Raw genomic sequence first — 26,365 nt, 5'->3', positions numbered from 1 at the left:
CTTTTAAGGAAGGGCGAGGGAATGGTATTTTTCACAAATTTGTTGGGCCATGAATACTATTTTGGCTACAACAATACTATTTTATTGTCTCTCTTTTAATGGGCCAAGCATGGGGCATAGGAGATGGTTGGCCTCCATGTTAACTTCAACCAGACTCACAATTATATTAAAAATAAATATTGTGTCCACCTCTATTATGAAAAAGGGAAAAGAATCAAAAAGACCCCTGAACTTTGATTACTAGGTCGATTGAGCCCCTAAACTTCATTTCGAGTCAAACATGCCCCTGAACTATAACGAATGATGTCTGTTACCCCTCCGTCACATTTTTCATACAAATTTACTTATTTGACCCATTTTATCAAAGTACAGGGGTTTAAATATACCATTTTTGCAAGACACGTGGCTTCCATGTTGGCAACATGTAAGGCATTTAATGGAAAAATCTTGCCTAATCAACAAATTTGGATGCAAAATGTGAGAAGGGGTAACTAACATCATTCATCATAGTTCAAGGGCATCTTTGACGCGAAATGAAGTTTAGGAGCTCAATCGACCCAGTGATCAAAGTTCAGGGGCATTTTCGATTCTTTTCCCTACCAAAAACTAAGCCATCATTTTACCAATATATGTAACATTTCATTCTCATTCTCAACCACCTAAGCAAAACACGTCTCCAATACATTTTGTTGTCCCAACAAGAATTCGCCGTTACAAGTCATACTTAATGAATTGCCTTCTGTTAGTTCGGTAAGGGAAGCAAGCCAGTCAATCCAGCCTTCTCCATTATTCTAAGGGATGGTGTGTAAGCCTTTCCCCACCCATCAGTCTCGTATCAATCGTTTTCCAAGTAAAGAACGGCACGCATATGCTAATGACGCTTGTTGAAAGCGGAATCATTTGTACAGACAGGCATTTCGCTATCGCTTTCGACTTGGACTGGAATCTCCATTAGATAGGTGAATGAGCAGACACACAGCCTTTTCACTCCCAAAAAAAGGAAGAACGAAAAAGAATTCCCTTGATCCGGGAAAGCTCTTAACCAGCAAGCAAAAATAAGTGAACCGGACTCATATGATAGGGCACCTAGACCTCAAAACAAGAGGAGAAAGAAAGAACTGAAGGGCTGGCTAGTGAGGTGAGGGCAAGTACAAGGGCCTCCCCTTGAATGCAGTCTGATTCCCCTGCCGATGAACCTGCCAACGAACGTCTTGGACGACGAGAGGAATTGGGAGCAGCTGCATCTAATTTCATTGATTCGGGGGAACAGTCTATCCTGTCTCCCATTCTCTTTAGATATTAGACAAGAAAGGGACAGATTGCCCGATCTGCCTTTTTCACAGCTAGAAGACAGCTTGCCAGGGCGGTTTAAGGGTTAATGGACGAGTCAGGATGGGATAGAGGAGAAATCCAATCTACTTTCATTGCCCCGCTCTTATTGAGATGTCAAGAAGCAATAATGATAAAGATCCCACCAGTAGAGTTAGTATTCCAGTTAATGCTGAATTGGACACACGTTCAAATGAATTCATGGACCCCACATGATGCACATAAATCTTTTGGATACAACTTAACAGTGGAGCAGTAGGTAATCTTGATGTACATGAAATCTTGTGGATACAAACTCAGGTCAAGAAAAAGACTCAAGAAAAGAAAATTAAATGTTGTATGTTACTTGAATGAGTTCAAGATATTATAACACTAGTATTATTTTCAAAAATTTGAGGCACTGAAGAATCAAGGGCCTGGACGGTTGCCCATGTCACCCCACCCCAAGAACGCCCTGGGATGCCAACTGCTGAGATCCTATGCAATTGCTGTTTGGGATCCTATGCAACTGATATCCTATCATAACTGATTATTCAATTGTAAAAGATCCATGGCAAAAACAAAAAAACAAAGGCCAAGTATTGTCTCCACAAACAGGAAAGTAAACTGAAATAAGATGATGAAACTGAGAATTTTGGAAGCATAAAGAGCAGTCTTGACTGTAAATATTGCATGTAACAGCACCCTAACAGTCTCTCTCTGTCTAATATACTTCTAGACGCAAAATGCATTCCTAAAGATACGTAAATAGAACAAAGAACCAACTCTATACATTGGCTGGGACTATCAGAATCTCCATCAGAAGGAACTCAAGCATCCCATCTCATCTACCTTCGCTTTGGCACGCATAAAGGCCATTTGACAGTATAACAAGTAATGGGGCAACAACATAAATGAAAGCAACAGATGGAATATCTGTGCTTCTCAAGTACCTGTAGCCTGGGCTGCAGAAGCATCTGCCACAAATGACTCAAAGGATGATAGGAGCCACCCCTTGTTCTGGGCATATTCTGCGTAAAAACTGTATTTGTCCTTTGCATTTGGAATATCAAGAGCCAGGTCGTCAAGGCCATCCTTGATTCGAGTGAAACCTTTGGTCATCTGATTGATAGTGATCAGTCCTTCATTAAAACACTCCTGCAGCAGATCCAGCATCCTGTCATTCTTCTTCTCCATTGCCATGACTAAGGCCTTTTTCACCACCTCGTGGTTGAAGAAAGGCATTCCAATATCACGGATACACTGACAAGCCTCACTCACGACACCTCCGCTTTCATACTCCTCCAGTAGCTTCTGTATCTTGTCCTTCGCATCCTCCACAGCCCAACCAGTCCCACCTCCCCAACACCTCAGGATCCTCTCGCCAGCATGACGGGCAGCAATGAGGGACCGAGCCATATGCACAGTCTCACTCCCACTGCAATTTGGTGGCAATTTGCTGCCAATCTCTTCTAGATTCAGTGGGGCCAAGACATCATCAATCACAGCCCTGGCCGAAAATAGAGCAAGCTCATTCGAAGCATCCAGAATATCCAGTGCGGTATCTTCTGCAGATTCCAAAAGCATGACAAAGCCATTAACTATGTCTTCAGTTGAAAAAATCTCAATGTGAAGAGCGGATAGCAGGACAGATGCCATTTCTTTCTCTCTGTTCTTCCTGTCCATGGCAAGGGTAATCAGCTTCTTAAGAAAAATAGAGTTATATTGAGGTGCCCCAAGATCTTCAAGGCCCCTGATGAGTTCAGGAATGTCATCTGAGAGAAAATACTCATGGATTATAGTTACCGCAGCCTCCTTGTACCGCCTCAGCTTCTCATCTTCTACATATGCTTTTCCATCTTCACCAGAATTTGCAAAAGAAACATCAAGCCATCCTTCAGAGATAGCCCTAGGGACAAGCGACTGGAATAATGTTTTTGCAGATGGGATGTCAAGGGCAAGATCATCCAGGTTCTCTGCTAACCGGGCAAAACCTTTAGCCATTTGACTGGAACTAATTAGGCCCTCCTCAGCTGCTTCTTTCAACAGCTTGATTATAAGTGGCTCTGCTGTTCGAATCTCCATGGCAAGGATCAAAGCCCTCTTTACAACCTCATGATGGAAGAACGAAACTCCTAATTCCCTTATCAACCTACATGCCTCGAATGTATCTCCACTGTCAATGTATTCCCTCAATAGATCAGCAATCTTTTTCTTGACGTCCTCCACTGTTATGTGAGTGCTACCACCCCACTTCCTCTCCACCAGCTCTGCATGGTGAGGTGCTGAGAGATAGCTCTTCTCAGCAGTTTGAATAACTTGAAATCCCTTGGAGGATTCTGGAAGCGTCTTCTTTGCTCTGGTAAGGAAGGCTGGAGGAAGGATGTCATCCACCACGGCACGAGCAAGGAACAACGCAAGAATGTCAACTGCATCCAATATGTCAACAGCAAGATCATCAGCAGACTCGAGAAGCATGACAAAACCATCCCTAATGTGGGCTGGGTTTATCACATCAGCATACAAAGCTGAAAGCAGAACCGAGGCCATTTCCTTCTCCTGGTCATGCCTGTCCATGGCCCTGGAAACAAGTCGCTTGATAAAGTAGGGATGATATTCACTTGATCCAAGTTCTCTAAGGTCAGATGCTGCCACTTCCACATCACCAGTGCTGAAATACTCCTCTATGAGGGAGACAACAGCTTTCTTGTAATCGTCCAAGGGGTCAGAGATTGTTGACCCGACAAGCTGATAGGGTTCCTGCAAGCAACGATGAAAGGAGAGATACTATTAATATTCAAAATCATTCACAAAAAAAAAAAAATATATATATATATATATATATATATAGAATACAAGTTCCTAGGGGAAGCAAACCACAGGCAGATGAATCGGAGTAATAAGGCAATTACCTCTCCACTGTCATAGTTAGGATCATTGTGGTCAATATGCAATTCACCATCAGTGTCAAGCAGTCTCCCCCATGTCCCCTTGGCACCAGCACCGTCTGTTACATGAGTCAAGAGGAAAGCAGATTAGCAACATGAAAAGAAGACAAGATTGTTGTTCCAAAGAACCAATGATACTGTCAGATCAAATTTGCACAAGGAACTCATTTCATCACAATTAATCAATCCCAGCATAAAATTGGAAGAAACAGAGAAGAGCCAAGCATAAGATGAATTAACGTATTCTTCTGCACACAATCAACCATAATAAGAGGTTTTTTGTAACATATTATTCCTTCAATGCACAGGTTTAAAAAAAAGAAAGAAAAAAAAAAGAGCCCTTCAAGTTAGTCACATACCCAAGACCAGCAGCTGATAAAGAGAGACCCAAATTGTTATGTGTTGGAAGTATCTCAAACACCATATTCATGGGTAGAACATTCCGATAAATATAAAAGCAGCAATACTAGTCTCAAAGCTTCACGTGTTTTTAGAGGAAGCACTTGTAGAGCAGCAGGTTAATAAAGTAATACATTTTCCTTTGCTAGACATTGGCTTGCTAAAATAAGAAGGCACAATATGATCTTTCAGCAATGTAAGAACTCACCAGGTTGGTTGGTTGGTTATTTAGTTATGTGCACCAGTAAATAAGGAGAGACTTAGCACATAACCAACCAATCAATCCACCAGATGATTTAAAGCAAAGTTAATACATCCATAAAGGAAAACATGCATATAAATTCAGGTTACCATTGATAATTTGATACTACTAACATATCAAGTCGCTCGTAGACTGCGGCAATATTGCACAGCTTGTTTGCTCAAAACACAACATAAGATCAAGACTTCATCACTGCTTAACTCTTAACTCAAATAGAGACTAAAATTGAACAAGTTTACAAGCCTTTCCTTATGAAATATTCCTTTCTTATCCATCCTTTTTCTTCTCAGCCTTTTCTCATTAATCATATTTACACCAGACCTAGTATCAGCTATTCGCACTGCAATCTCTAAGCAGTCAACACTCTGTAAAAACCAAGCCCCGTCATATACAATTTGGACGTACATTCAGGCACCATGCCACAGCCACACCTGGAAGCTTTATAATTGTTTCAAAGAAATAAAAATGTCATAAATGATGAAACGTACACAAGCACGACCTAATTGTCATATTAAAAAATTGCAAATCAATACACTCTCAAATATAGGAGCCAACTGCATGTTCGAAAAGTAAAGAAGCTAATTAGGCAGCATAGTAATTACTACATCATAAATTGTAAAATGACTACTCATAGAGCACATTTACATCCGTTGGCTTCATATGGTATGATAAATCATAAGTTTTTTATAAATAAAAAAATTCTTTAAAAACATAACTATAAAATGGTTTGGCATATCATACCATTCCTCACCTCTTCCGCATGATCTTTTTTGCTAAGTTCAGAGTTCATAGTGAAACGGAGGACGAAAATCGGAAATAAATTTGCCAGGCGGTTTCACTCGTGCATATATGATTGCATTTCTTTACATTTACTTTTCTTTATGCTTTGATTTGCTTATGAAATCTATCAGCACAAATATTGTTACTTTCGAGTTTTTATATGTATTAGATAGAATATTGCAGTATCACCTACATGTAGTAATTTCTTTGTCCTACTCCATATAGGTACACTTTTATAAACTTAAAATCTGCCATTGCCGACACGTATCATATTTATTTTAAGTTCTTACAACTACAATTACATCTCTCAGTCAACTTTTTTGTTTGCAAGTATGTCAGCTAAGAGCGTGAAAAAGACGGAGAACGGACAAAAAAAAGAAGACACTGACCACATACTTGATGCACAATGCATAGAAGCTTGAAAACACCTTAGCTTACACAATCTCCAAAAGACGAGCAATCAATGCACTTTGTTTGGAAAATAGAAAGCTAATTATGCAGTATGGACTGTCTGGTAATTGGTAATACTTGCGTCTCACCAAAAACATAATCTGTTCACTATATGATACAATTGTGCCAGCTAAGTTCACAACTAGGAAAAAATTCAACCACTCATAGACAGACCAGAACAAAAAGACTGAAAATGACTCCTGACACACCAATCTACAGAAAACAAAATCAAATGCGCATTCAGAAAGACAATTCAACACATCATTATCGTCATCATTATCATCCCAAAACCTTTATCCCAAACTCTGTAAGGGATGGCTATAAATCATATGAGAAATTGGTGTGAATCTATTCGCGTCCAAAAGCTACACTCTACTAATCCTACTTGCATTCATATCTTGGCGTCCCTCCTCACTATATTAATCACCACGTATATTGCGCATGCTGATCCATTTTAAGCCAATTTTCTCGATGAAATAATCTCATTTTTTATCCTATCATGCACAGCAACAACTGTACATATGCCTTTGGCCCTAAGGAAGAGCAGACTAGTAAGGAGTGGAGGATGATCCTCAGGACAATGGTACTCCTCCTCTGGCAGGCTGTACAATAAGCATCTACAACATAATTGTTCCTGTTTTCAGGATTACCTATCAATATGATCTCAAATATATAGCTACCATCTCTTCAGGTGGAAGGAAAAAAGCATGATGGAGTGAAGTATGGCATTAAGTTCGTCCTTTGGTCAACATCCACAGTTCTTTATAGAGTCCAGGTATGCCAGCAAGGAGCATGGAAAACAAGAATTTCAATAACTCCGAAATGCACGACAAAGAAAGCTCGAAATAAATCAATAAGAATAGCAATTAAACTTATTGAATAACCTGCCAATACCAGATAAACAATAGATCAAACAATTAAAGAAGCAAGGAAACTCAAATAGAACCAAATCTTTCACTATATGGCAACCCAGATAACCACCATGAGTTTGAAACTGAATAATCTAGCAAAAAGTGGTTATCATCAGGAGAGTACCGAACAGACTCACCCTTCTTCACTCTTACAACTTTTCCTGAGTGAGACCGGCGAACATGCCTCACAGCAATCCCAGCAGTTGGTGCCTTGCCAGCAGCAGAAACTTTTAATGGATGCTCAGAGAGCAAAGATGTCGGGGATTTTGGGGATGATGAGAGACTCTCTACGTTCTGGCTAGCTATCTTCAGTACTTCCCTCTGCTCATCCGTCAGAAATCCCTCCCCCGAAGCCATTTACAACCAACAATTCAATATATACTGACTGAAATAAAGAACACACGATTAACACCCGTACAAGAACCACGAAGCACCAGCAGCATCAACTATATACGAAAATTTACTTTCCTTTCCTTTCTCAACAATACTGAACGTATCTCCAACAGATAATATTAATAATTAATAACCTTGCACAAAATAACTCTTGAGGAATATATTTTAAAAATTGATGCATACATACTCCATCAAATTATTAAATCAACAAAAAAAACGTGAAACCCACACCACAAACAAACAGGAAAAGCATAAAACAGAGAGAGCATTACGCGATAATGCAAAAAGAAACACTCTTTCGGTTCATTTCATGCGTTTCATAACGTGAAAGTTCATGTGTTCTTTCTTTACAACTAAAATCAAAAGCAAGAGCAAGACCTAAGAGTTCATTAACATTGCAAGAAAATCCAAATTATAAACAAAAACAAAGAAGAAGAAGAAGAAACAAAACCTCTTTATATTGTATACTAGAAGAGGCGATTGAATCTGAAACCCGAATCCAAGTCCTCTGTGCTTGGCCCGGATCTCCAAATGCGAACTACGGCAGGACTAGCACTTGAAAACACGAACCAAAAGGTAAAGAAGATCCAATCGCGAATATCCGAGTGATCTCTATCTCAATCCAGAGTGCGAGAAAGAGAAACGGATTAGATGAGAACGAAAGTGAAGAAGAGGGGATTAATACAAATAGGGAGGCTACGGTTACGAGTACACGTCATTGGGGGTGTTTTGAGTATATCATCGTACACGTGGCATTGACCCTGAAGACAGAGGACAGTCACACTACAGGACAACAGTTTAGGCTTTTGGTTAATCAGTGGTTAATTACAAAATTGCCCCTTTTGGATTTTTGTGTAATGAAGCTCCTCTGCTGGATAATTTTGAAAATAGCATATTCTATTTATACACGTTATTCTTACCACTCCAACTAATCGCTCACGTGTAAATACATACTTTCTTGATATATCAAATGCGGAAATTGACAAATTTTCATCTCCCTCAACTTGGATACCATGCGGCGGGCTTGTGAATCCTCTAGACGTAGGATGGAATAATTCCTTCATATTCATGGAGATTGGGGGATAAAATTCACATGGCACTGATACTATTTATCTGCAAAACCAGTTTGTTGGACATGAGGTTTGCATTTCAACTAATCTAGCACATATATTGTGCACAGAAAGTCTTCTCTTTCGTCTGCTCTTGAATATCATCAAGTCATTAATACAAATTTTACAGTTCTGCATAAATGTTAATAACTTGGCAGCCTACCCATGGCAACAAAGAGTTGGCAGCATCAAAATTGAGATGACTCCGGTGAGCCTAAGTGGTGAACTGTGGTTCTGGTTCCGGTTCTGGTTCCATTAGCTACATATTGCATAAATGCTGGTTCTTCAAGTACCCTACCAAATCTGCATTCTGTATTTGCCCCGAAACTGTTGGTGAAGCTAACTTGTAAACATCCTCCAGGCCACCTGTACGGTATTCTCCATGGTCACCAATGCAACATCCTCAGATAGCATATTGCACCATTTGCACGTATTAAAAGCTTCAGACTGCTGGCATGAAAGAGTGATAAACAAAGCAGAGATGCTGACTTGTCAGCCGCTGTAAGAAATTTAATCAGATGATACAATGATAAGAGGATTTCTGTATCGTATAAGCTGCAGCTGGAAGCGTTCTTTTTCATCAAGTCTGTTTCTTTCCATTTCCCCTTCATTTATCCATATTCATACAGATGCCAAAATCTGAACAAAGGTGTATTCATCCTAAAGAAGAAACAATAAACAAGACCACTTGGCAGCACTTATAGTGCAATACCAAATTCCACGTATACCCTCAAAATCCCATCTATGTTCAGTAAAAAAAATTGCATCACAGATAACCTACAGGACTGAAATACTATAATAGCATGAGAAGAGGAGCCTTGACAACGTAACATTAATTTTCTTTGTTGCGCCATAAACACTTAACATTTTGGCTTAAGAATGTAAACCAGATTCACTTGCAACTCAGCTGACAGGTCCAAAATTACACTTCAGGTGTACCTCTAACCTGCAAGACTACACTTTTTGTTATAATATCATGCCAGATTTTCAGACACATTTGTCTTTTTATGATGGGAAATATAATAGAAACTTGACCGGCCCAATAAAGACATCTTATCGAGACAACTATGAAAGATAGGAACACAGTTATCAATCTGAATGTATCTGCATGATCGCAACGACGAAACATAATCAATTTACTACAATTGAGAGAAGAAATATGATAAAACAAGCAAAAGGGGAAGCTAAATCAAATATTTCTTTTGAACATATCGCTGCAGTATGGCATCAATGTATAAACAGTCAGATTAAAGCATGAACATATACCCTTACCTGGAAGCCCCAGACCCCCAGCATGTCCGCTGCAGCTCATCTACTTGCTTGAAATACAAAGGCCAACATTTTGTTAAGCCCTCTATCATGCAAACACGTGTTTGCTTCTTGGAGCATACATCTAATCTTGACTCATAGGAATCATCTTGTCAACACAGGCCAACCAAACTTTAATGAGCTTCGAATATTTCTGTTACTTCCCATCACGATTCACGAGCGACATTTCGAATTCTTGGACGGTTCTTCCTGTTTTTCCAGAATTCATCTTTCTTTCTCTTTTTCTTAGCTTTCAGTAAACCCATTTTGCTATTAACGATACCGAGAATGGCACTCCTATCCTTCTTGTTTCCCTTAGCAGCTTTTACATCCAAAATCGCCCTAAGCTTCTCATAAGACTTGACATCTGGCACTTGGCCAGTCTTCACCATCATTTTGTGATAAATAAATGCCCTCTTGAAATCTCGAACACGAACGTAAGCATAAATCATAGTTGAAAAGGTAACAGAATCGGGCTTTAGATTAAGAGTTGCCATCTCTTTCAACAGCTGCGGCAACTTTTCATGTTGCCCTCCCCTTGCATATGCATTCATCAGCATGTTATATGTCATTACTGTTGGTTGCAAACCAATCTTCCCAAATTCCGATATCACATCCCTTGCCTCAATGTAGTGACCCTGTTTAGCAAAACCATCCACAAGAATGTTAAAGGTCACCCGTGTCCCCTCAACTTTTTGATGGATCATCAATTTCCATATTTGCATCAATTTTTTTGTGTCACCAGCACGCCTAAATGCATCTAACAGAGCAGTATAGGTCTCTATGGAGGGCTTGATTTGTTCCCTAAGCATATTCTCAAATGTAATATACGCTTTCTCATGCCAGCCACCAACTGAATAAGCATGAATCAGAGCTGTATATGAATGTGAAGTTGGTTTTATACCAACTCTCTTCATCCTCAAGAATACGTCTGCAGCCATGTCACTCATCTCCTTCTGCCTCCCATATGCACTAATCAGACACGTGTAGGATTTGGCATTTGGTTCCAACCCCAGATCCTGTATTTCTTTCAGTAGTCTCTCTACGATATCAGGTTGCATTCTTTTGCTGTATGCATCCATAAGAATGTTAAAAGTTGCATTTGTAGGCTTGAGACCTTTTGTTTTCATCTCAGCAAAGAGGCCTTCAGCTTCTTCAATATGATTGGATTTACAGTATGCATCCATTAATGTGTTATATATAATGGCATTTGGACGAATTCCCTTCCTCTCCATTTCTGATTGAATGATAAGGGCTTCATTCTTCAGTCCCTCATCACAGAACGATTTTATTAGAGCACCTAGCCCTTCTTGACTCCATTCGACTCCTTTCCTATTCATTCTCTCAAAGAATTCATACGCCTCCTTTGCACTGCGACCACTTTTCCTCATGATTGTTATCATCAATGAACATGTGATGTGATCAGGACGGATATTATTTGTCTCCATTACCTCGTACACCTTCCAGGCATCATCATACCTGAATCAAGTAAGCCAACCTCAACAGTAAGCTTCTGCATATGAATTTACTCAAACGTACAAGAATGAACCATTCCCATTTTGTGGTTGCAATCACTCAAAACTTAACTTAATTTCAAGGACTGAGGAAGGGTCGAAGCATAAATCCATGCAGATTAAATTGGACATCTTCATTAATAAAATTTTAATGCCAGGATTTGGATAAAAGTTTTGAGGATACTACTCTTGGATTCTGAGACTAAAATGATGTAAATGTGCTTATGTGTTTGCAACACACACACAACACGATAGATTTTAAAGTTCTATAGCCTTAAGGGAATGAGATTAAATTTACCATCGAACCAGCAATGAAAGATTTTAAATCTAAAAGTCCAGAAAGTTTTTAAACCGCATACTCCACTTGAGCTTGAACATGAAATCAAAATGAAAACAGACAGTCCAACCATTAAAAGGGTTTAAAAAGTAAGGAGTAACATACCTTCCACAGTGCATAAGCCCAGAAATTGCCCCATTATAAATATGAACATCCCTGAACTTTTTCTCTTTAGGCAAATTCATAAACAAAACCATCAGCATGTTACCCATTCCCACTCTCCCCAACAAAGGAAACAAGACCGAACAGGCACGGGGTGTAACCAGTGAGGGCTCCTGCAGTCTCATCCACTCATAAAAATACAAGCAACCTTTATACAGACCCTCCTTGCCCATACAATCCAGCACTTCCACGCACTCTTTTGCATCAATCCTCCCTTCAAAATCTTCTAGTAGCTCTCCCAAAGTTGAATTCTCCGGTAAATTCCTTGCAATGCCCACAATTTCTCCTACAACCCCATCAGGCTTAATAACATTCGCAGATGAAATTCGTGACTTCTCTCCTTCCTCTGCTTCGTCAAACGGTTCGAGGGCTGCTTCAGGTTTGGTTTCGGGTTCAGGTTCATTTCCCAACTCAGGAGCGAGACGCCATGAGGTGCGCCGGTTTTTTTGGAGAGAGAATTTACCTTCGCGAGGTGGGTCTGGGGTCGAAGTACGGGATTTCAAGAAGCTTACAATTGGGTCACTCGTATCCACCTCTTCTTCTTGGTTGTGAGATTGTGACGATTGTTCTTCTTCTTCTCCGTCTTCTTCTTGTTCTTCGAGCAAGTGAAGAAAAATGGCTTGAGGAACAGAACCAGGTGGAGTGGAAGAGAGGCTGACAATCCTTAGTGGTCCGGATGGCACCGGAAGTATCCGTTTGGAAGGATAGTACGATGGGCGATGTATCTGAATGAAAGGAAGAGAAGAAGGCAACCGCGCCAGTGTCGCCATGGCTTTTGGATTAGATTGCTTGCCCTCTTTACTTGTATAGCTGTTGGAGTTGTCAGTTGTCGAAGAGAGACTGTGCGTGGCTTTATCAGCTGGGCCTGCGTTGCTACTTTTTGGGCTAAGAGAGAAACCCAAGACTCTTGGGCCAAGACTCTGATTTTGGATTTTTGAGCCCGTTCTGCATGATCCGACAGAGAAAGAGTTGTCCTTGTGTGCAGGCCAAGCTAATGTGGGTTACTGTTGAGACTTTATATGGGCTTGGGCTCAATAATTTGGTCTGGCCGGGCCACAAAACCTGAATGTGCCCCCATTGCACAAACTCTAATATTTTGTCCTAGCATTTCATTTTCAAATGTTGAGATTCACGTAAAATCATCAACCCCACATACCCCATATAATCCATACGAAATCGTGTGCATCCATTACACCATTTAGAATAGTTGGGACAAAAAACAATTAGATCATAAGACTGCTGATAACGCACCTGACGTTAGCAGCAGTATTAGAACAAACAGATATATCACCTCAATCAGTCAGTAATCACAGAAGCCCAAGAGTGTGCATATTCTCTAGCCCAAGAACTGTCTCCTCTACCAAACAGAAGCCCACACTATTGGCTATGCCACACATAATTCACCACCTCCCCTTGGCAAAGAACATTTCCATTCAAAAATAACATCATCTATTCCTGATGACAACCTTCCCATGTAAAAGAACATATAATTTTCTAGTTTCAAGGTCGATAATTTGTACCATTCGTGACTTACATCAAACTCAATTCTCCAAGATTAAACTCTTCTCAAAGTAAAACTTCTGCTAGACTACATTTCCCACTGCTTGTGAGTTGTTGCAACTGCTTGAATTTCCACTCAGTGCACCATTAAAAAGTTTGTAATGTTTCTCTAGAAAACCTCTATTAAGTTGCAAAATCTGAAATGTTATAAACTAGACCATGTTGGGCCTCTGAGGAAGCAGGAGATTATAGAACTTATCATGTAAGAAAAAATTCCTTCCCTTGCTATCAACAGCTTTTTTCCACCCGCACCATCCGCCGTTTACAATTTTTTTCAGATCATCATTCCCTGTGTAGTGAGGATCTAGTATGAGGAATGCACAATCTCCACTGTCTTCGTTGTAATCAACTCCCAGAAGAGTGTATGCAAGAACACCACCACCTGCATTTTTTATGATCAGATAGTAAGAGATTTATGCGACAAGTCTTCGTAATAAAGTCCAAGAAAGTATTTTAGGGTACTAACAAATAATTTTTATGATTCAGAATGTAGGTGCAATCATTCTAACTACCAAGAGCAAGGTTACAATAGTAGATTACATAATTGTCCTTGAGATAAGTTACAGAAACATGGCAATTATTTAGAACTGAAAATTTTAACCAACCTATCATAATGGGTGTTCCTTGATTCTCAAAGTGCAACGCTAGTTCTCGGCATTTTTCAGGAAGCTCAGCTCCAGATCTGACATTTATGACTTTGCAACTTACCTGTTCATGACAGGAACTTAAGTCCACAAAAACATGGCATAACTATTTTAAGATATGTTAAATACGTTGGCCTTTTAAATGTGCGGAGGTAATATTCACCATCTACTTCACATCCCAACCATATTGTACCGTTCATAACTTCTGAAATACAAAAACGCACTTACACCCAATAGTTTGTCCAAAACAAAGCTCAACTCAATGGCACCTATCCACTCACGTGAACCTATGAAAGAAGGATCCTTATCACCAATCTCCACGAGCGACTGCTGTATTTCTCTGAGAAAAGAAATTGGTTTGTCAGCTTTACAGTTACTCACATGATATTGATCCAAAGGCCATAGCTCCAGCAAAAGAATTAAATTTTTGCTCAAAATCTTTACATTTATAACAGAGTATAGCAGATAAATTTATTTAGCTTCCATACATATAGATCACAGAAATCATTGTTAATTAGCAGCAGATGCCGAAGAGCTTAAATGTTAAATAACCAAACAGCAAAAAACCAAAAGGAAATTGGAACAATAATAACAGCATATATAATTTTGACTGAAACAAACTGAAACGTTCTGCATGTGTAGCCAACACTTTAGCATGCTCGGAGCAGAGGTGGCTACTTTTCTTTACCTATGAGAAGGAACATCTATGGATGTGTAATGTTGAAGCCTGAACCATGAAATGATAGTCTGTAGAGACCGGTAAGCGCAACCCCAGCCCTAGTAAGTGATATATAGATGAATTAGACCAATGCCATTAATGATGACTACGATAGTAACTATTTGTGATGTGGATCGAGTTCAAGCAGAATACTTTTGCAGAAAACTGTGCAAATAATTCATCTTCTGAATATGATATGCTATCAATATTTGACTAGTAAGTTACAACTCAAAGGAGGATAGTTAGTTCTTCAAATTCCATCATAAATCTAACACATTAAACTTCTGAGCACCAGCAACAGTACTATGTCCACATGGTTCCCCTGCACGCAGCACAAAGTTAAATGCACCTAAAAATGGCATAGCTCAGTTGAGCTCCAGATGACAATGTGGGGTGGACGCAAAAGCAAGACATCAATATCCCAAGAATGCGAGAGTGATCTCAAAGTATCTTTTTTTGGTCATTTAGTGTTGTATTATTTTAATTTTTGAAAGCAAACAGAGCATAGATTATAGAAAAGAACAATATAGTACTTGTGCCCCCGATCATTTGCTAGTTTATCAGGGTAATTTTATCTTATTGGGAAATAAAGCTTGGTTTTGTAAATTTTAATTCTCTAATGCAGCAGTAAACCACCTCGCAGTTATGTGCAAGGCTTCCCTATGGCATCTGTAGTCCCACATCCATCAATTATAGAATAATTGCAAAAGAGTGCTCACCAACATAAGATGTCTACGTTCAGAAAAAAGTAGATGACAGAAATCAGCTCTCAAGTAACAAATCTACCAGCATGTTCGCCCCTTCTAGATAGATTGGGGACCCTAGAATGAGCTTCTCATATATAACACATTATCCTAATTATCCTAAGAATTTTCACACGAGATTCAAATTGTCAACAATTAAAACTGCGAGAGATAAGACATCATCATCCGAGCCTTTATCCCAAAAGTTTGGGGACGGCTACATGAGTATGAGAAAATCAAAGAGAATCCACTACATGTATTTGTTTCCACCATTCATTTCTATTAGGATCATACTTTCATCAACTCCTATTGAATCTATAGGAATATATATAATTCAATTTGATTAGTTAGATGAGGCAGATAATACAGTACCGAGTCGTCAAAGCCATCTTGAAGATAATGATGGTATTCATAAGAACCTTGAGCCAAAGAAACTATGCCCCCTGAGACTGCACAAAACACCATGATTTGAATTAAAGATATAACCAAAAGGAATAACAGACTGAAAGGAAAAGAAAAACAAGAGATGGAAGCCACTAACCCCCACTGCTAGGTATCCCAACATGTACATCTTTAAGCAAATAAGAGCCTGATAATATCATAAACATCCATCAAATTAGTTACTCAAAACAACAGGGAAAGGGGAGAGGAGTATAAATGCTTTCTCACAGCTTAAACAGAATATCCCCAGTTGAAAAAAAAAAACAGCTACCTTTTCGTATAGAGCTGCCCCTTGAACTACCCTTCATCATATAAAGATCAAAGGCATTAGCAATCCTTAAGAGGGGACGATCAAAAGGTAAGCCCAGCCTCAAGTGCAAAGATCTTCGAACATCAACTGTAGACAATTAAAACACACCATTATTTCCTTCAATATGCACTAAAATATATAAATTTTAAGAAAATTTTGGTAACTCCTCTTTTTGATTTTTTTTGTCACCCTATTTAGGCATAAGAAGGGGGAGATGCAGGGTATAAATAATAAATATGACAACATCTATAGAGATGCCCCGTGAGGAAATTCTTTTAGTAATTCTATGGATGGGCTGAACTTTGAAAAACTTGAAGGAGGCCAAAAAATATAACTTATCCAGTAGTCAAAATTTCCCCACTCCTTACCTTGCTTCATCTCTGTCTCTCCATAATTAAGTTCGTAGATTACAGTTATTGGATGCAGAAATCCGGGCGGAATAAAATGATATGGGCGTAGCTGCAAATGTAATAAACCTATAAGTAGCAGAATATTTTACACAATTACTTGAGAAAATAGCTTGTAGTAATGTTAAAAAGAAAAATCTGATAGGTAATGAGAATATAACCATCACTTTAGTTAGGCAGAAAAAATTAAAATAATATATTAATTAGGGGTGTACCCATTTACATTTCCCAGCAAGAGCACTTTCTGCTATGTCAAGAAATAATTTTGCATCTAAAATACAGTTTCAACTAAACCAAAAACAAAAGGCTATTATACCATCTGTACTCAACTCAAAGTGGCTTCTACACCCTCAAAGGCCCTTTTATGATATTACTTTTACTTAAAGTAAAAAAAAGAAGAAATATATAATGTTATTGGCCTAGTGGTAGCATACTCCTTTGAACTTGAACTAGGACAAGGTTTGAGTCCCCTCTCACGCTTATAATAATAATTAAAAATATCACTTATCAAGATTCTGACCTTAGGAAAGGAAACCAAGAATAAATTATATGACTCAACATTACTTAACTTGGGCGGTTAAAGAAACCAAGGAAGTTTAGAGAAATTTCATTCCTCACTCAAGCATAGTTCTGAAATAGATATTTGATTGCAACGACTATTTTGCATAGCTTAAAAAATCTTATTTCTAGAAGTCAAGTTCTCTGCTGTAAACATGCATGCTGGCATGTGTGCAAGTGAATGTCAAGTTAATATGCACATGAGGAAAAAAACAGTGGTATAAATATAAATTAAGGTTCTCTACAAGTTTGAAATATAAGAGAAGGATACGAAGGAAGAGTTGTTGCATATTCAAGTGTTCTGATGACTAGGCTATAAACTGAGTGCCAGGACTTCACATAACAGGCAGTTGCAGCTTGGCTACACAATACCATAATGCATGGGAAATGGAAAAATGAATTACAGAATAAGAACCATTCATACAATTGCACGCATGATTGAAGATGTGAGTTAAGGAGGCCACCTGGGAACCACAAGAAGATACCATACCAACTTGATATAAAAAAAATGAGTTGCCATACCTGAGGGTGTTGCATCAAAAGATCGGGCAAAAGTGTCTTCTTCATTGAATTCAACTGGTCAACTAATCCAGGAATGATCAACTTTGACACCGCAAATGTAATTGGAAAATCCTTAATGGCATAGCAAAGCACTTCTAACTTGAACTCTGCGACTGAAAATCGTGCTTCTTCCAAACCTGAAAGCAGAGAATATAACTTCCATAACAAATTCAGGTATCATCAACCATACTGCTGCGACTACTAAAATGTTTCAGACCAAAAATCAACCAGATAAGTAAAGGATTTAATAATTTCATCTTTTTACAAGGAAAATAGCATGAGGATAATATATTCTGGATTTTCCAGCATCTGATACAACAAAGGAAGATAGTTCAAAGAAAATATTTTCCTGGTAATGGAAATCCAGGGAAAAACAACAACAACAACTTCGTGTTTTAGAAGTTTTAGAAGGGTAGGGTAATTTCTTTTCAAGAATTAACTCAAATGATCCATCATTATTTGTTTGCCTGTACTCACTAGCCAACACCATTGATCATCCCTAACCACTGGCAATCATGTAAACCATGGACGGTTCACCAGTGACCAACGCTTGCTGTCAGAAATTATTTTCCTATCTCAGATAAATAGATAATCATTATTGCAATTGATTGTTATGAACCATCTCATCATTATTAAAATTTTCTTTATCTAAAACATTTTGACCGACGTAATTCAAAATGCAACTTATTTTACAGCAAACAGATGGCCAATGTTGATACCTGGAATATATTCTGCCACGGGTGCACTCGATTCTGTAGATTTTTCTGAAGTATTAAGCAGAACACTTACTTGGAGTATATCTGCATTCTAAGCAATAAAACTTTTCACAAATGCTGAATGCTACAAGGCACTGTGTTAAATTTTCTCAGTTGAGTGATATCAAACAAATTACATAATAAAGGTAAAACTATCATATATCTCTCACACAAAAGAATTGTGCTACTAGAAAGTTCTTATACCATGTTTTCCTTACCTCTATAGAAAATGATGCTGAGGCAGACTCACTTTTCATACAAAAGTTTGCACATGTTAATGGTTTCCCTGCTGAATCTTGCACATCTTCGCCAGAATGTTTGATGTTCGACACATCCGTGTCAAAAGTCAATTCCTTCCCGCGAAGAATGAGACATTGAGGTATTTCCATAGAGACTTTGTTTGTCGTTTCTATCATAAATGCAACCTGGGAATCTCTAAACTTGGCTACAATTGCTTCAGTTGCACTCAAGAATGTTCTTTCCATATCTAAGAAACAATAACAATAATCATGATCAAATGTACCAAATCATTACCTGATGTGCTACATGCAAATACACGACAGAAGAAACTAACACCTACTAAGAATGACCACAATGCAGTTTTGACATTGGGTCAAATCTGTTAACAACATAATCTGGGAGGCAGTATTTAACAGAACAAGTTAAGTCACAAAATTATTCTTGACATCACTTTGTTAATCTCCCAAGGTTAAATTTACTTTAAGATTCACCATAGCGACTACAAACAATTTCTTAAATCACAGGTATAATTTATGGGTGTAACTTCTGGCTGATAACTTACTCAACAGTTGTAAACTCACTCCCATTAGCCATACGCCACCGTAGATGAGTCTTCCAACTTGCATAAATACTCATTTTTCTCATATTTACTAACTTCCTGCAGATCATTAACAAATTGGAAGTCCTAGCACTGTCTTGCTTAGAAACCAACAACAGTAGAACCACTTAGCAACCATGAAAAGCTAAGAGAACTCCAAATTGAAATCACCGAAAACATTTAAAATAATTGTAAAAAGGACCAACCGAAGTTCCACTATAAGGTAGAGAGCAAAGTAAACCATTGTAAAAATACAAAGAAATGCAAATGGGGAAAGATGTACCAGATTGATTGTTTATTGGATAATAGAATGGCAAGCTAATTGGGAGTTCACATCGAAGCAAACAACATCTCTCCCAAACAAACTTTTGTGGATCTTCTTCATGTACAACAGAATTAACCGACTGAAGTTTGGGAGCGTTTCCACTTCCTGGTACAAAAAAGTGAACATCACTTGAATTAACGTCCGCAACAGCCCCAATCATCTCTTGTCCATCCGAATTTTCTCCATTGGATAGAAGCTTTGCCAATTTACGAGCGAGGACGATAGCTTCAGAAGCATTACTTTCGAAATTAGAGCTTCTAACAACCAATGCTCCAATTATATCGAGCCCTTTCAAAAGCAAAACGCGCAGATCTTCTGCTCAAATTAAAGAAACGCAAATTAGATTACTAGCGAGCTTCGATAATAAAAAAGACTTTGTAAAATTCGCACATGTTTTCTCACAGGTACCTGATTCCTTTTGATAATCCGGAGAGCCATCCGGGAGTGTGTGGATGCATCTGAAGGTAGAGATTATGGTGAGCGGCGGCGGCAGCAACGATGATCCTACCAGCCATTGGAGCGCAGTTTCGCTTCTCTCGAAGACCAACTTAGGGCACACAACTCTTACACTCGTGTTCTCGCTCGGTTTCTCCATTGTTTGCAACGGCTCGATCTCTCTGCTAATCCAAATTTAACTGGCAACTCTTCATTACTGGTCAGCTTTAACTTCCAAGGAAACTTTTGCCCGTCTTCTATTCTTAAAAATAAAAAATAAATTTCATTGACCGCCGTAACTAGGGCTGGCCCGTAAGAGACTTGGGTCGATAATGGGTTCTAGTGGGCTGCCTTTATGATGAATGATGATTAGGGTTTTAAGCCCACTTCAAGGAAACTTTTGCTTGTCTTCGGCCTTATATAAATGATTGGAGTTCTAGACTTCTAGTGGGCTACGTTTGTAATGATTAGGGTTTTAGGCCCATTATTAAGATGGATGATATTTTTCGAAAGGCCCACCGGCCACACACACGCTAAGCCATGCCTGGGAAGCATGAAGGCCACCACCTCACCACCACAGCGGATGGAAAACTACCCAAATCCCAAACCCCCTGGTGAGAATAGAACCCTGGACCTCAAGGTCCTGGGCAGACAACCTGACCAACCAGACTATCTCCTATTCTCAGATGGATGATACTTGGGCATAGGCTTTCACACCTTTTTTTTTTTGTTAAGTAGCGGGGTAGGCAACTCGACCTTGAGTACCACCGAGTCAAAGTATATTCTCTAACCCCTCGGTTGAAGGTAGGGGTGTAATCGATTAGTTATGATCGATTTTTTGACATAAATTTAACCAACCAATAGGTTAGTTATTGTTGATTATTTCAATCATTTACTGATTGATTCTAAGTAAAAAAAACTTTGAAAATAGCCGACCAATCGATCTATTTGACTATCAATTCAATTTCTACGCGTTTTTTAAACACCACTAGCTGAAAGGATGCTTATCCATGGAGGAAATGGCTTTGCATGTGTTGTGGTTGAAGCTTGAGCAACCCAACAAAGTACAAGAGAAAATTTTCCAGTTCATTGGGAAGAAAGCCTAAGAAATCAAATGAAGCCGTAAAACTTCAATTTGTAGAGATAGGTATATATACTCTACTGCTGAGTGAATGTAATCAACATATATTTTGTTATGTACTTACAGAATGAACAAAGATCTGAGTGTCCTATAAATTTCCATAGTCGACAAAAAATCAGCGGGAGCAGGCTCAGTTGCAGAATTATCTTCCGGCACCACAGGGAAGAAGCCAGTGAATCAAGGACGAAGCTTGTGGTTGATTCTCCTCCTCAAGCCTGCTTAATAAGAAAATAGATGGATTATAGATATTGAAGGATTACAATGGCCTAAGGAAATGAATAACAGTGTAAGAGAATCAGTCTAATAATAAAAACAATAGTGTTCATCAAAAAATGAAAAGGGATGAATAAAAAGAAAAGAGATTGTACAAAGTGATCTCTTACCCATGTTCCCTTTTGGAGTTGTTAATGCAGTTGTTCGAGCTGGGGCAGAAAATGTAAGGATCAGTGTCACAGATCGATAATGCCAACTCGTTTTGATGTCGGTTTCCCATACATGTCATCTGCAAAGTGTCTGATGAACACAACTTCTTCTGAAACCTCAGAACCCCTGGAAAACAGTTCTGCTGAGGTGACTTCCGTAACAAGATTCTCCCCGCGCTCAGTAAATTTCCTTCACTGTTTCTCAAAGCCTTGCTACTTTCCATTCTATGACAAAATCCATGGCGCGTTTGAGATCCAACATCAGAAGAACAAGTTAAAATGTGTCTCTCTGTAATCATTGGCTTTTCAGAGGCATAATCAGAAATGTCCGACTCACTACCATGTTGAGTGCTTAAATGTAGCTTCTGCTGCATCCTACGAGAACAGCTAAGCAAACTGAAAATCGGCTTCTTCACTTTAGAACACTTTAAATCCGGACAAATTGAAAGATTGATCCGAATCTCCACATTACAGCCCAAGATTGCCTGAAGGGAACTTGCAATTACTTTCCACGACTTCTCAGCCCTCGATACATAGTGAGGATGGTGGAACTCCAATTCAATAACTGCCATACCTGGAATTCCAAGTATCAGATGTTTATTTTAAGGCAGGAGAATTAAAATAACCTACCATTGAGATGATAGAAAGAAGAGTGCTATTTGCATATTATGTGTCATCTCAGCTGATAAGTACAAATTTAATAGCAGAATGTCATGGCATTGTAAACTTTAGGGTTCGTAGTTACGAAACATAACCAAGGCAACCACGAAAGTCCACTGGTCGCAGCTGCAAGTCAAGTTTTCCTTTTTCTCATTCATCTTCCAGAGTGAAAATACAGCAGGCTGGAAAAACACATTATTTTTTGCACATACCTTGACCAACACAAATGGAAGACAACTTCCCTTGTTTCTGCAGAAACGTCTTGAGTGAATTTGACTGGCATAACTCCGTCGCTCTCTTCCAAATTAATTCCAATGTTCCTTTACAGTTCTTCTGTAATCCTAACTTATGTGACTTATTGTCCTCACATGGACAAGCGATGAGTTGCCTCAAACTCTCCCCAGTGGGCGAGGTGCTGCAACAATCGCCATCTGCACCGAAACAAGAACATCCTTCAAATTCTATCCCATAAAAGTTAAACGGTAAACAACTCGCCATGCATGTGACTCTCACAGAGGAGGAAGATGAATGGAGCCTAAACCTTAACTCATAAATCTCAGCTGATAAATATAAAAATTTATGCTCTCGTAGTCTTAAGTGTGCGTGCGTGTATGCTGCAAATTAGAATTATTGTCCTTTAAAAAAACAAGAGCCAAGAGTAACTATAGTCATCCTAACCTGTGTCATGTGCAGTTCTTGAACTTGACTTCAAGTCATTTGTATCCAAGAAAGAAGGCTCTGAACTTAAATGTAGTAAGGCCACCGTAAGCCACGTGGTTTGATTTTTTGACACCTTCAATTGCTTTTCAGTTTCAGACAGTATTTTCAATGCATTGCTCAATTTCTCCACATCCGCTTCGGCTATGACAAGGAATATTGCATACAATTAACATAATGATTAAGAAGTGAAAAGATTACAAGTCCGATTAATATAAGCCAAGTGAAACAGTCAAGTTGCATATCAAACAATCTATTTTATCAGTTCTTTGAAAGAATTAATCTATTGGGTATATATTTCTAGGCAATCTATCCACAAGATGGGATATATTTGATTGGCAGATTCATGACCTTAAGAAGCTGTAATGCTTACAATTATGCCTTCTTGAAAAATTTCTTCTGGCTTCAGTACCACCTTCTTCAAATGCACCTGCAAGAATGTCCATGATTATACTTGCAAGCTGTGACATGAGCTGCATAGGGTCAATCCTGGATCTCATCAGCTCCCTGGCCCTTACTACTGTGTTTGAAATGTCAGAAGACAAAGCTAGATGCAGCAAATCAAGCAGTTCCTCTTCAGAAACCATTCCAATCTGCACCAACAACGGAAAATTGTCAACAATTGAAATGAAGAGAAAGCAACAAGATTACTTAGTTGGTACCATCCCAAGGCTTACAAGCTCGTAGACCAAAGCCGTTGTGATTTTTTTTCCGAGCAAACTCAGCTGATCAAGCGTCATTTCTGCCTCCCTAATTGAACCATTAGATTTAGCAGCAACAAAATCCAAAGCAACCTGGTCAAATTCAAGACCCTCTTCAACACATATTTTTCCCAATCTCCTTGAAATATCAGAAACATTTATCTTCGGAAAATGATATTTCTGAGACCGTGTCACTGCACTTTGTGGTAACTTATCCAGTTCAAGAGTAACCATTACAAAAACCACATGTTGAGGAAGTTTGTCTAGACTATTCAGAACTGCCGCCCAGGTGTCTCCATGCAACAAATGGCATTCATCAACAATGAAAACCTTAAAGCGCGATGAAACTGGAGGGATAACCGCATTCTTTATTAGGGATTTCACTCTTTCAGTCCGGTTGATTCTCACAGAATCCACATCCTGCACATCCTTGCTCTTCCCAGAAAAGAAAATATTACATTCTCGGCAAAGGCCACATGGCTTTTGCTCTTCGAGTGAGAGGCAATTCAATGCAGCAGCAAAAATTCTAGAGGCAGAGGTCTTGCCCGTACCACAGGGACCGTGAAAAAGATACAAGGAACTTATTCTTCCTCTACAGATAGAACCCAAAAGAGCCCTCACTACTACATTTTGCCCCACCAATTCATCGAAAAATAGTGGTCTAAACTTTTGGCTCAAACTTCTTGGAGTTTCTGAATATGGAGTTATGTCTCTATTAATTGGTTTCCAAATTCTTGGCCTGGAAAGACCCCTTTCATTTTCATCTACGGATGATAAGGGATGGTCTTCCACATGGCTATAAGGATTTGATTCTCGGAATCTTGGGGTTCCTGCCCAGCAGCTGCCAATCCGACAACCAACATGATTGTCATCATAACCATCAACATCTTCATTTGCAAGTAAGGGTGTGCTAAAACTTGATAATGCATCACCTGTGGATGCACATGGACTACCTACATGACTTGCAACATCACCTACAGCCTCAGATTTTTTTACTAAATTTCTTAAGTGGGATTTCTGTATTGAAGCATCTAATCCAGTACAAGAATCTACATCGTCCAAAGGATTACTGTTAGGCACAACAAAGCTTAGCGGCAATCCTTCATCCCTATGATTCCCACGATTTCTCTCGCTCAAAGTTCTGTATTCATGAACTTCATCTTGATTTGATCCAAAATTATCCAAAACTTCAAACTGTTTCCTTGTAATGGCATCCGCGTTTTCTTCCCAACAAAAATTATCACATGAAGTCAATCTAGATTTTCCAAAACTTCGACGCAAATCAAAATCGTCTGGATGTTCCTCTTTCTGTCCACTAATACTTAAATTTCTTGGTCTCAAGAACCCATTATGATCCAAACCGCCACCATGGAAACCATTTCCAAATTGCAGCGTAATCCCATTACCCAAATTTTCCCAGCTCAGATTATCAACTAGAGAAGAAAATTTGCTTGTAGATAAAGTTGATGGATCCCTCAGTGACCTCACTCTCCTAAGTGCCACAATAGTTCTACAAATAGGAATATCAACAGAACGCCGCCGCCCATCCGTCATTTTCAACAATGATTATACAATTCAAGATTAAGATTATATGAAGCTTTGACCATCAAACCATCAACATCCACTAAGAAGTTCAGCAAAATCAACCTGAAATAGAGAAATAAACCACTTTAACACAGTGAAAACCGAGGAAGATTTCAAATACTCCATTCTATAGAATATCCCCGGATCATCAAAATGGGAAAAATCAAATAAAAACCCAAAAAGCAATTAGTATCCTTACTGCACAGTGCATTTTCCTTTGACTCTTAAAAGCACAAAATCTGCTCATTTTCATCAAATTGATTCACCATGATTAAAAAATAAATAACCCATAAAGCAATGCAGTATTGCAGTCACTTTCATCGTCCACAGCGCAGAAAAATATTGCATGACACAGTGTGAAAGTTGATTCCCTTACCTTTAACAAAGCCTATAAAGGCCACAAACATGAAAATGTTAAAAACTAAAGCCTGAGCTAGTTCATCACATTCCTTCACAAGACTCAAAACAGAGAATAATAACAGAGTTAACCAGACTCCATAGTGAGGGAGGGACTGTGCAGTCCAAAGAGAGAGAAAGATAGGGTTCTTGAATTCAAACTCATAAGCATAAGATATTGTCCAAGTAAAATACAAACAATGTGAAACGACAAAAGTTGAAGAAAACGAAACCTGTAAATAGTAACAAACTCCGAAGCTAAAGAAATTCGAACCAGTAGCGTAAAAGGCGGGATACCAAACAGAAGGCAAAATCCTTACCCTAAAACTGGGGCCTTGGTTGGTGGTTGAGCTTTTTGGACTGGTCAGAGTAAATGAAGTGATGAATGGTTTCACACAAACAAGAAGGGAGAGAGCGTGAAACGATGGGGAAGAAGAGAGTGGCAAAAGAGTAAATGCGATCAATGAGATAGGGCGATAATAAACATGAAGCCAATGACATTTGCCTGCCAATGTCTGGTTTTGAGAGCCAATATAACAAAATCTTTTATTTTTTTTAGACAACAATA

The 26,365-nt window shown here is 38.9% G+C and overlaps 4 protein-coding genes across 8 annotated transcripts; all 4 read right to left on the bottom strand.

The window, feature by feature from the left end:
• Nucleotides 1-1,908: 1,908 nt before the first annotated feature.
• On the bottom strand, nt 1,909-8,110 carry LOC119985994 (MA3 DOMAIN-CONTAINING TRANSLATION REGULATORY FACTOR 1-like). The gene is made up of 4 exons (XM_038830504.1): nt 7,903-8,110; nt 7,196-7,443; nt 4,221-4,315; nt 1,909-4,068 (listed from the first exon to the last, which is right to left on the bottom strand). The coding sequence occupies exons 2-4, from the start codon at nt 7,413-7,415 to the stop codon at nt 2,254-2,256; spliced, it is 2,130 nt and encodes a 709-aa protein (XP_038686432.1). The 5' UTR covers nt 7,416-7,443; nt 7,903-8,110; the 3' UTR covers nt 1,909-2,253.
• Nucleotides 8,111-8,621: 511 nt separating this feature from the next.
• On the bottom strand, nt 8,622-12,867 carry LOC119985410 (pentatricopeptide repeat-containing protein At5g50280, chloroplastic). 5 transcript variants are annotated; one of them, XM_038829714.1, is made up of 3 exons: nt 11,825-12,867; nt 9,833-11,347; nt 8,622-9,059 (listed from the first exon to the last, which is right to left on the bottom strand). In XM_038829714.1, the coding sequence occupies exons 1-2, from the start codon at nt 12,649-12,651 to the stop codon at nt 10,036-10,038; spliced, it is 2,139 nt and encodes a 712-aa protein (XP_038685642.1). In that variant the 5' UTR covers nt 12,652-12,867; the 3' UTR covers nt 8,622-9,059; nt 9,833-10,035. The 5 variants fall into 5 exon arrangements, with proteins under 5 accessions (XP_038685642.1, XP_038685639.1, XP_038685641.1 ...); XM_038829711.1 differs by having other exon boundaries at nt 8,622-9,010; nt 9,827-11,347; nt 11,825-12,707; XM_038829713.1 differs by having other exon boundaries at nt 8,622-9,007; nt 9,827-11,347; nt 11,825-12,707.
• A 429-nt stretch (nt 12,868-13,296) lies between these two features.
• Nucleotides 13,297-20,405, bottom strand: LOC119985411 (probable Ufm1-specific protease). The gene is made up of 13 exons (XM_038829715.1): nt 20,150-20,405; nt 19,700-20,056; nt 18,797-19,065; nt 18,543-18,630; nt 17,785-17,960; nt 16,666-16,756; nt 16,259-16,384; nt 16,088-16,135; nt 15,919-15,995; nt 14,774-14,862; nt 14,314-14,425; nt 14,047-14,149; nt 13,297-13,823 (listed from the first exon to the last, which is right to left on the bottom strand). The coding sequence occupies exons 1-13, from the start codon at nt 20,334-20,336 to the stop codon at nt 13,594-13,596; spliced, it is 1,953 nt and encodes a 650-aa protein (XP_038685643.1). The 5' UTR covers nt 20,337-20,405; the 3' UTR covers nt 13,297-13,593.
• Nucleotides 20,406-21,291: 886 nt separating this feature from the next.
• On the bottom strand, nt 21,292-25,461 carry LOC119985412 (protein STICHEL-like 2). The gene is made up of 6 exons (XM_038829716.1): nt 23,794-25,461; nt 23,490-23,709; nt 23,078-23,260; nt 22,612-22,830; nt 21,701-22,313; nt 21,292-21,532 (listed from the first exon to the last, which is right to left on the bottom strand). Exons 1-6 carry the CDS (start codon nt 25,369-25,371, stop codon nt 21,460-21,462), a joined length of 2,886 nt encoding a protein of 961 aa, XP_038685644.1. The 5' UTR covers nt 25,372-25,461; the 3' UTR covers nt 21,292-21,459.
• Between the last annotated feature and the right edge of the window lie 904 nt (nt 25,462-26,365).

This window comes from Tripterygium wilfordii, chromosome 19 (assembly GCF_013401445.1).
Source record: "Tripterygium wilfordii isolate XIE 37 chromosome 19, ASM1340144v1, whole genome shotgun sequence".
In the NCBI taxonomy this organism is placed as follows: domain Eukaryota; kingdom Viridiplantae; phylum Streptophyta; class Magnoliopsida; order Celastrales; family Celastraceae; genus Tripterygium; species Tripterygium wilfordii.
Note: the sequence above shows the minus strand (reverse complement) of the source record. Positions and strands in the feature narration are given on the sequence as shown.